Source organism: Protopterus annectens, chromosome 6.part0 (genome assembly GCF_019279795.1).
Source record: "Protopterus annectens isolate FY-2018-M chromosome 6.part0, PAN1.0, whole genome shotgun sequence".
In the NCBI taxonomy this organism is placed as follows: domain Eukaryota; kingdom Metazoa; phylum Chordata; order Ceratodontiformes; family Protopteridae; genus Protopterus; species Protopterus annectens.
The window spans coordinates 1,048,558,084-1,048,569,665 of NC_056737.1; the positions used below are offsets into that span (position 1 = coordinate 1,048,558,084).

At 37.6% G+C, this 11,582-nt stretch overlaps 1 protein-coding gene across 1 annotated transcript in view; it reads right to left on the reverse strand.

The window, feature by feature from the left end:
* Positions 1 to 8,712, reverse strand: part of LOC122803936 (lectin-like) — an 88,307-nt gene extending 79,595 nt beyond the window's left edge. The window contains exon 1 of the mRNA XM_044073613.1: positions 8,644 to 8,712. Within this exon, the coding sequence (XP_043929548.1) occupies positions 8,644 to 8,712 (69 nt within the window). The remainder of the gene's footprint in view (positions 1 to 8,643) is intronic.
* Positions 8,713 to 11,582: the final 2,870 nt, after the last annotated feature.

Genomic DNA, 11,582 nt, shown 5'->3' on the forward strand with positions numbered 1-11,582 from the left:
GATAACTTGGTCAGAAGACTTATGATGTAATACATTATTTATTGATTTTAAGAAAATTGAAATTAAAGAAATGGTTATGGAAGACAGAATGATGTTTCTATTATTGATCAGATTTAATTTAAATTATAATATTTTATGGATTTTTGTATTAAATTTATTATCCTGAAGTTTCTTATATTAATTGATATAATTTATGTTACAGATCTATAGCTTTTCTCTGTGTATATGTGTTTTACTGGTTTGCATATTTTTGAAATATGTTTTTTTTTGTTTAAATATTAATAAAGTTCCCCTTCTCTTTTATATAAATGTTGTGGGATCCTTTAAACCACCTGAGTTACCTCCACCTTAGGTAGATGGGACCTCTATTTAATGTCTCATCTAAATGATGAGGGAAGTCACCCTTCCCTCAGTGTTGTTCTACCAGCAGTCAGAGATATTAATGGCTATGCACTTTATGGTGCATAATGTGTCTAGTCACCATTTGGCAAGTGATGACATTTTTGTTAGAAAAAAAGATTTTTCATTAATTCCTTTCAGGTGAGCAAGCATCACAGAGAGTGAGAATAAGCTCAAGAATTACATGCATATGTTGAATTTTACAATGCTGTTTAAAGAGGGCACTAGTGAATAATACTTTGAAAAATCACTTTTAATCAACTCTTGTACCTAGCTTTTGAAAAAAATTGTGTTCAAGGTATAAGAGCATCCTAAGAGTTAGACCATCTTAAAGGATGTATCATTTATCTAATGAGAGGCATTTTGTTTTCACTGTCCAGGGATCCCTCCTTACAAATTATAGGTTCATAGGAGTTTACTTGGCTAACGGCCCTAGAGCCCTTACAAGCCTAGCCATATTTATCTCAAGTTGCCCTACCTGTCAGTAATTAGGTGAGTGAAGTTTGCAGAAGTAAGGGTCTATGGTAGTTAATACTAACTTCCTCTGTCCTGGAGGAACATAGTCACCACCCCAGGAGTGAATCTGTGGTCACACATCCATTGGTCTAGGTTGTGTTTGAAGAGGGGTCAAGAAGGGGCTCTGTTTCTTATAAATTGGAAGCCTATTCCAGAGAAGTGGCAGTCTCTGGGAGATGTAGCTATCTCTCCAGCATGACCTGTTCTTGTTAGAGGATAGCAAAAAAAATGGCAATAAATGGCATGTTGCTAGACCAAGTTTTATTAAGCACTTTTTGTTTGGGATCCTACCCAAACTTCTTCAGATAAAATACAACAAATAAAAGGCTCCACTTAAATAACTCTCCAAAAGTCACATGATCAGCCTCATTTTAAAATAACTGTATAGTATTAACAAACCAGTAAAACGTATGTAATATATATATATATATATATATATATATATATATATATATATATATATATATAAATATGTAAAATATATGCATATGTTTTTTTGAATGTCTAACATATATACACACATCAAAAACTACGATTATGTGTTCTATAACTTGTTTACTTAAGCTGAAAATTCTGGAAAGATAAAATAAAATATTTTATTGTTTTCTAATAGGAAATAGTTTTTTGATGTGTGTATATGTGTGTGTGTGTATATGTTAGACATTCAAAAAAACATATGTATACAGCTATTTTAAAATTAGGCTAATCATGTGACTTTGTTGTATTTTATCTGAAGAAGTTTGGGTAGGATCCCAGACGAAAAGTGCTTAATAAAACTTGATCTAACAACGTGCCATTTATTGCCATTTTTTTTGTTATTTTAATAGTCAGTTTGTTTTTTGTTTTTTCTTGTTAGAGGATAGGTTAAGAATGCTGGAGCAAGTGATCGTCCTGTATTATCTGAGATATTTTTTTTTTTTAAAAGGTTGACAAAAAAGATGTGTATAATGCTTACAGTGTGATCAGTGTATGGGTTAAGATTTTTTTTTAGTGCTGAAACCACTAATTGGGGCTCTTTTTGGTTACAGCAAATTCATAAAACTGAGAATAATCAACCTCTAAGACCCATTGTGATAGCTTAAGGCTCTAAACTGGAAACAGTTCTAGTGTTTGTAGCTAGAGTGTTAAAAAATTTAGTCATGAAAAAAGAAGTTATGTCTTACCATAACATTCCATCTGAGTTGTTGATCTTCTTCCATTCATCACTGATGGGTACGGTTCCGAACCTTCGGAACCGAGTCGGCCAAATACCAAGCTAGTGTACACCGAACTCTCGAGCTACGCTACTACCCACAATGCTCTTCATCCCATACCTCAGATCGAGTTTGCAGAACATATAGTAGAAACATATATTAGAAACAGAAATAAAGGCAGAGGCCATCTCTGCGCAAAACCCTAACACACCAAAATGACCCAAAGATCTGCCAGGGGCCTTTGGCAGGGGAAGGTTGGAGGGTGTGATGAATGGAAGAAGATCAACAACTCAGATGGAACGTTATGGTAAGACATAACTTCTTTATCTGAAGTTGTTAATCTTCTTCCATTCCTCACTGATGGGACCAAGTCCCTAGCTACTACAGAATCTGGGTGGCCCTCATGGAAGAACATTCCAGAGTACCATAGAGCCAAAGGCAGCTCTTCCCCTGGAGATCAGTTCCAATTTGTAATGCTTGATAAAGGTATGGGGTTTAGCCCAAGTAGCAGCTGCACAAATACCATCCATGGAAGCCCTAGCATGAAAGGTGACAGAAGCAGCCACAGCTCTAGTGGAATGAGGTTTAATGCAGCCTGGAACTGATTCCTCCTCCAGAGAATAAACAAAGGAGATGCAATCCCTAAGCCATTTAGACAAGGTAACCTTAGACACTGAAGATCCCATTCTAGAGCCCGTAAAGGCAACAAAAAGCTGATGTGACTTACGAAATGACTTTGTCCTGTCGAAATAAAAACATAACTGTCTGTGGACATCCAAGGAATGAGGGCAGCATTCCCCTTTGTTGGTATAATTAGGGAAAAACACGGGCAACTCAATGGACTGATTAATAGAGAATTCCGAAACCACCTTGGGTAAGAAAGTGGGATTGGTGAGAAGTGATACTCTGTCCTTATGGAAAATCAAATAAGGACTCAATGCATAATGCTTGCAGCTCTGACACACGTCTGGCTGAAGTAACCGCCACCAGAAGCAAGGTCTTCCAGGACAGAAATTTCACATCACAGGTTGCAGCCGGCTCAAAGGGAGGTAGAGCCAAAGTTTGAAGCACCCCAGACAGATTCCATGATTCCACAGGTTGCCTAATGGGAGGTCTAGAATGAAAACTCCCCTTCAAGAAGGTCTTACACAGACGAGAAGATATAATATGAATTCCGTCTAAACCATCATGGAAATTGGAGATGGCAGCTAGATTCACCCGAATCATGGATGCAGAAGCCCCGTTAAGGAAAAGATCGATCAGGTATTGAAGAACCATAGCTACTGGAACAGAGACAGGATCCAGAGACAGCTCTTGTCCACAAGGAAAAGCATTTCCACTTGTCTTTATAAAGTTTTCTGGTAGAAGGTTTATGAGAAAGACACTAGTAGAAAAATTAGTGGAGAAATACACACTTTATATAAGTCAAAACTACTTAGCTGGAGAGCTTGGTGAAAACGCTGCTATATGGCTGTGCGGCAAACGAGATCTGAGATATGGGATGAAGGGCATTGTGGATAGTAGCATGGCTCGAGAGTTTGGTGTACACTAGCTTGGTATTTGGCCGACTCAGTTCCGAGGGTTCGGAACCATACCCATCAGTGAGGAATGGAAGAAGATTAACAACTTCAGATAGATTGTTTCTGTAAACATTCATTTTTGTTCATGGGAGTAAATGCAAACTCATTCTATATCATTATGTCTCAGGAAGTTAACCTTGAGTGGGTATCTGGCTTGTTAAGGGAAGACCAGTATGGGTGAAATGATGACCATTATGGGATCCATAAATCAGGCATTATTCATTATTATACCATGACCCCCCCAAAACGTGCACACTGATTGGCCAGCGTGCACATTGTAAATCGAGTTATACTAATGGAAAAAGGTCCGGTCGCCCGGACTTTTTTCCATTAGTATAACTCTACTGTCTCGCTATGTTAAATGGGTTTAACATAGCGAGACAGCTTTGAAATAAGCAACGGAGATCTTCATTGCTTATTTTAAAGCTGTCTCGCTATGCTAAACCCATTTAACATAGCGAGACAGGTTTTAAAAAAAAGCAACGGAGAAAGCAAGATCTCCGTTGCATTTTTATTTTCTATGTTAAATGGGTTTAACATAGCGAGACAGTTTTAAAATAAGCAACGGACATCTCTGTTGCTTATTTTAAACTGTCTCGCTATGTTAAACCCATTTAACATAGCTTAAAAAAAGCAACGGAGATCTTGCTTTCTCCGTTTTTGCTCACAGCTCTGATGTACTGCGCAGGCGAGCAGTACATCAGAACTGCCGCGGATGCCAGACATCTGCGGAAGGGCAGTAAACAGGCATTATACTATGCCATTATTTAAGAAAAGTAATAGTTTCTTTTCTTAAATAATGTCATGGTATAATAGCAATAACCCACTTCTGGGTGTGGGTAATGCTGTATTTACCCACAGTTGGCTTTGTTTGGTCCCGAGGGCGAACCACGCCAACCGTGGGTAAATCCAGCATTACCCACACCCAGGCGTGGGTTATTGCTATAATTTCTTTTTGCTGTGATATACACTGATTCACATGTGCCAAAGATATGGGAAGGAGCTGCTGAAGTATCCTCAAGGCAGAAGCCTGTGAGATACCTAATGTATCTCCAGTCTGTCTCTGGAAGGTCCCAGTGGTGAGTATAGTGAAGGTTATACATACCCTGTTATACAAAGGTTTATGAAGACCACATATCCTCTTAGTCCTCATCTGTGGGCTATATAAGCTCACTGAAGCCCTTAAGACATCCCTACTCACTGTGAATTAATCAAGAATTTCTTGATCAGCAGAGCTATAATGGTTTAATCTTTGCCTGCATCTGCACCTTCTTGGCCAGTGAGCACCTCTGGGTGCCTGTGGTTTGGTGCAGCTGAGACAAGCAGTTCAGAATGAGAAATAGCCAGGCTGGAAGAAAAAGCAAGCAAGCATCTTAAATAATTGCAAAGTTGATAAAAATTAATAACTTTGCCAGTATATAAACAGGAAGCAGAAGTGCATAAAAGTGACTGTAAATTACAAACAAGCAGGACAGCACTTTGTTACTTAAGTTTGTTGCAGAAATTTTAAGACACTCCTCATTTACATCTCATTATTGACTTATTTGCATGAGTTCTTATTTACCTCTGTGCCTAGGCCTCTATGAATCAAGCTGAAGCTGCACTTAGTTGGAAAAAGCACACATTCCTGACAAACACTAAGTGCAATGACTTTGAATACCACCCTAATTGTTTCAATTGTATCATCCCCTTTAAAAATGTACACAACAAAAACCTGTGCTTAAACTTATAAGGTGTTAACATCCCTTTGGGGATATCTAAAGCAGTTAATGGTTATGCTAAATGCTGTAGTGGGGTTTATAAGCTGGCAGAATAACTACTGTATGCATGACATTTTCAGATATAGACTGCCTGAAATGTTATGCTTTTCCTACAGTTAGAAGAAGGCAAATAGCAGTTAGCACAATAAAAATGGTGTTAATTGAGTAAAGAATGGGAGGAAACATTGCTGCTGAAAAAACTTATTCTTGCATTAAGCAAAAAAATTAAATTAAATTAAATTAATTAAAAAGTATACTAAACAAGAAACATGAATGAGAAAATACTGAACTGGCCTGCTGCACTACAATCCACAGTTTGTCAATATCAAGAATATGGATAAGAGCGAGGGTAACAGTCAGCAGTGTGAGGCATTATAGTTACATACTTCTTTTGCTCAGAGAATAAGCATCAATGAAAAACACTTTTTTTTTCCTATGTCCAAAAATAAATAACTAAATAAATAAAAACTAAAAAAAAATTACAAATACCACAACTGAGCAAACACAGTACTGACATAACAGCATTCATAAGACAATGCCAGTTCTGCACTCCCACCTATAGTTCTCAACTGTCCAGAATATTGGAAAGAGAATAAAAGCCAGACAGCAGTGTCAAACATTAGACTGTCATACTTATTTTGCTCAGAAACTGCATGGATACAAAACTCTTTATTTTATACAGCTCCCCAATTTAATTAAAAAGAACTACAAAAAAATGACATAAATGAGCAAAGGCAGTAACAACATTGATAACATAGCATCAATAGTATACTCCCACCCATAATTATCAATTTCTCAGAATTTTGATAGGATGACAGTCAGTCAGTAATGTGAGACATAAGAGTTTCACATTTGTTTTACTCAGAGTATTCATATATTATAGGTTCATAGGTAGGTACTAGGCTATCTGCCCGAAGGCATTTATAAGCCTAACCAGAATGTGTTGACTTTTGCCGCCCCTTTAGATTAGTTCCCTGTGCCTCTGTCCAGCACAGCCACTGAAGTGATCCCCGGGGTAAACTTTCTGTTTCCCATCCACTCATTAAGGTTTCTTTTGAAGAGTGTTAGTGAGGCTCTGCCTAATGTAGATTAGAAACTTGTTCCAAAGCATGGGAAGTCTCTGCGTCAGGAATCTATCCCTCCAGCACGTCCTATTTATTGTTGTGGTGAGGTTTAGATCCCTAGAGTGTGTGGCTCGTGGGGATAAGGTTTTCTTTAGGTGGAGCATGTCCATCAATTCTGGGTTCGACATGGCCTTGTATGTCAGGCAGAGATCACCTCTGAGTAGGCGGTATGCAACCGAGTACAGCTGGAGTTTCTTCAGTCGAGCTGCATAGGGCATCTGTTTGAGGCCAGTGATCCCCTTGGTGAGGTACTTCTGTGGTCTTTCCAGTTGTTGCAGGCGTCTTGTAAGGTACATCCCAAATGGGGCATTATACTCTATGATGGGTCTGATGAGTGATGACTAGAGGGGCACAATGACCTCTTTTGATCTGGATACAAACCCTTTTGTGATTAGGTGGGCCACGTATAAGGATTTTCTGACCACTTTGGCAATGTGATTATCAAAGGTGAGATTACTATCTACTTGGGTCCCCAGATCCCTTATTATGTCTTCCATATTTAGGGGACTACCACCTATGTGGTAGGTTGTGGGTACTTTGCTTTTTCCAAAGGGGATGACTATGCACTTTTTGGCATTTAGCTTGAGGCCATGATTTTGACACCACGTATCCGTCTCAGTGAGACCCTTTTGGAGGATGTCAGCCGGAGAGTCAATTATAGCCCCTAGTTTGCAGTTGTCTGAGAACTTGGTCAGCCATAGTCCTCCTGTGCTTGCCTGTACCTCTGAGAAGTATATGCCAAACAGGAGGGTTCCTAGGACTGAGCCCTGGGGAATGCCACTTATAACCGGCTTAGAGTCGGACCTAGCTCCCGCAACTCACACCATGTGGGTTCTGTCCGTGAGCCAATGATTCAGATCCTCTGTCAGCATTCACTCCTGTACCAGGAATGTCTACATCTCAAAAGAGAAAATCCTTGTAGGATGCCTGGAAAAGAGAAATTCCATATATTAAGGTCTCCAAACAGAAAGGACATTCCCACTGCAGGAGCCTACTTTTATACAATCCCAGGAGATAGGGTGCCATGCTTAGAGCCTGAGATGGCCTTTAGGTAGTGGACCTGATTGCAGGAATTATATTGGTTGCCACCACTTAAATCATACGGGTCTCAGGAAGCAAATACAGGCTGGCTATTATATAATTAAAGGTTCAGTTAAATAACCTCACCAAATTAATTAATTTATTTTTAAATTTTAATAATATCATGGTCTCTGACTGAATGAAGTTGATTGAGGGAGTATTTATGCAATGTGTTCCAAATGGACATCTATGCATTGTTAACTTATTCATGAAATCAGTTTACTATACACATTGCCATTAAGGACTTTTTTAAAAATAGTAACTATAGCAAAGCAAAATAAAAACAGTGTGTACAAGGTAAGTTACATCATGATCTTACTTTTTATGTCCTGTTGTTCAAAGGGTGCCTTTAACCTTTGTTTACATTTTCCTGTACTTCTACATGGGACTTGGTGTTCACAGGATGTAAACACTAACATCTCAGGGAGCACTCAGATGTCGGCATAGGAGCACCCTGAAATTGTAGTCGGTGGTAATAACATGAATTCATTATTTACGTAGTGACAAAGTTATTTTTTTTATGAATCACACACATTTTCTCTTAATCTTGACCTTAAGTATAACGGGGTTCTTGCTTCTCCCACTGAGCCTCTTTCCATTATAGTATTCTGTTTCCAAATTCAAAGGGAACACAACCCATCTTGTATAATCTCCAGAAAGGACCTTAGTTTTCTTTTACATGTTTTTTCTTGGGTGAAAGCTGGATGCATCATTTAGTCTTTACAGTTCTATTCCCCACTCACTGCTATTTTATGCTTCTCAGATTCATATGTACTTTACATCATAAAGCCTTCCCAATTAAACATTATTCATTCTTCCATTTATTGTTATCCTTTATTTCGTTTGCAAAATGTGGTGCTTCAAAGCTCCCTCCAAAGAGACATCCTCTATCAGTAAAACAGGGTCCCATCCTGTTATTTTGCCCTATGACAATGCTGCACTGAAGCTCCACCCTATGCTTCCCACAGTCATTCCTCTCCTTTTCACATACCGCTTTCCCATTTAACACTTCCACGTCCAGTGCTATATCATACAGGGCATTACTCTGTCTGTTCCCCATTGTTTATTTTTGTTTATTTCAGTATTTAATATTTCATCCAGAGGGCAACACAAATTTGTCTACATATATTCTTTATATACACTGCATTTTAATTCACTTTGATTTTAATTTATTTACATTCGTACCATTTCACAATGTACGGCTACCTCATCCAAAATGCTTTCTCTGCCATCCATCTTAATATTCTAAGATATGTTACCAATACATGTAGCTACATACGAATTGCAGATGGAGTCATTACTGGCCACATTGCGGGTGTTGCGAAGAGCACTTCTGGCTAACATCAAATATTGAAACAATACTAATTTCATGAATTTTAATTATACCATGACTTAGGAATGGGGTTCTTTCCTGTTATGGTATTAGAAACCCAAAAGACTTGGAGAAATTAAAAAAGAGCGAGCCTTTCAGAATCAGAGCAGACTTACACTGAGAGCAATTCTTTTGGAATCTGGCCGCACATGTTACCCCAGCCACCCACCAGAACAAGCAAGGGATGAGAAAACATAAATTCTTCAGTTCTCCAGTTCACTTTGTTATGTTCACCTGTGTTACTGCCATCAGCCTGTAAATCAGACTAGGTATGACAGGTCATCTTTTTCTACTACACAAATCCTTTCTCTCTGGTCATTTCTTTACACCATTTGAGTCCTTTCTCTCTCCATGCATTCTTACAAATACACCTGGTGCCCCCATCTGGATGGGACAGTCAATACAAAAGTAAAACATAACTCCCAAATAATGTCCTTTCCTTCTTCTCATTAATTGTCTTTACTGAAATTACTTCCAACAGTTGTGCCTTAATACTAAGTTGCTACCACTTGCTTTGCTTCCCTCTCTTATTTACAGTCCATGTCCAGCTTTGATCTTACATGTATCCTACATTTGTACGGCCATTTTTAATTTACCTACATATTTTGTGATCCATAAGCAATGCAAAATTGAAACTACTATTCAAAATATAGCAGACTCTGATTCAACAAATATGTTTCATTACTTATCCCTTCTTTTAACATAATTTATAATATTTGACAAATTAATTCTGTTTGGTTTGCTATTTCACTCTGTTATTCATTCACTTTATTGTTAATATATCATCAGATTTTGCTTTGATATCAATCCAACAATATTAATTATCATACATGAATTTTTATTCTTTGATTCTGGCAGCTGCATTATATACATCATAATGCTTATATTATCAAAGTCTCATTGAGTAGAAAAAACAGAAAACAAGGATATTATTTTGGCATATCACTTGCATGAACTAGCATTAACTTATGTCTCAGTATTTGAAAGCATCAGAAAATGTGTGACAAAAACAACTTTCTAAGACTAATGGTTTCTATAACTTGTTAAACAGAAAAATCATGACTTTCTTAACTGTTAGATTAGGCAGCATCTATCCATTCATTTAACACAACTTTTAATATCAAAGCACATCTCATTTCAGCGGAATTTTCATTTTATCTCAAGACATCGTAATACATCATAATACATGCAGAGTATTTCATCTTTCCTTTCCCTTAATATATCCTCAGCCTGTTTTCATAATATCAATTCATTTATAATACTTAGCACACTTATAGTTTTATTATTTAAAACTAAATATTCAGAAGCAGTTTAGAATTCTTAATACAAACACTCTCAAAGTATCCAGCATCAGCATTGACATCAACCTCCCTTTTCCCTATTCTGTATGGAGTTAGGGTGTCATATCAACAGTAACCATCACCTACAGCCATCTCAAAGTGTTCAGCACAGAGGTAAGTGTTAAGGCAACAAGAAAAGACATTTTTAATTCAGCACTAGCAAGAACTAATAATAAAGAATAAACACCTAATGTTTAAAAGAATCAATCAAATACATATCAAGATCAAAAACATTGCAAAATTAAACATTGCATTTCTATGGGTCTACAACATCTTGTTGAATCTTAAAATAGTGAGCACCTCTCCATCAACCACCTTTTTAGTGAAGCTACTGATCGTCAAACGGAGTTTTCAGAGAAATTTTTCCCAGGGCAAGGCAACGGTTGGCCACCATCTGGAATTTGCCATTTTCCCGACTGTAGTGTGATCTTGTAGTTGGTATATTTAGCTATGGGGGTGGCCAAATTGGGGGGAGGGTGGGACATAGCCCCCCCATATCTGGGTAGCTGCTGAGTTTTATTATTCTCTCCTCAGTTTCTAGGGTGGCATACTATTGCCTTGCCATAGGAAATATTTTGCTGAAAAGTCCATTCACCAATCGGTAGCATCGATAAATAGGTGTTTGATGAAGAGGTGTTCACTAGTTTAAGATTCAACAAAATGTCATAGACTCTATTTCTATAACTAGTTAAGCTAACTTGTTAAGTAAAAAAATATTGTGGGAGTATTCAGAAAATGGTAAAAAAGGATTGATAAAGATGATGATAATGATTCATAAAGAAGCATAATGCCATTGTGCAGCAGTAAATATGGTGGCATATTTAGTTCAGCATGGCCCAATGCCGATTAGCTATGCATGAGTGCTGGCATAGTGCTGTTAAGCTCTGAGTAGTGTGGCATAATGAAACATCTGTAAGGGAGAAATAAAACAGAAATGTATGTTTTTGTAGAAAGGTCTGAGTATCTGACTGAAGGCACATAGAAAGAAGTATAAAATACTGGATATGTACTAAGCTGTATGTGTTTTGTCCTTTTTAGGAAGGGTCTTGTCTTTAGGAAATGTTAACCTTATATGTGCAACTGCTGAAATCTGATAAAAAGTGTGATTCTTTGTAAAACTGCTGACAGCTGGACTTTAACTGATAAACATGTTTTTTAAAGAAGTTAGATTTTCTGCCTAAGACCCCAGCAACGGGGGCCAGTTTTATCTAGTCTGAA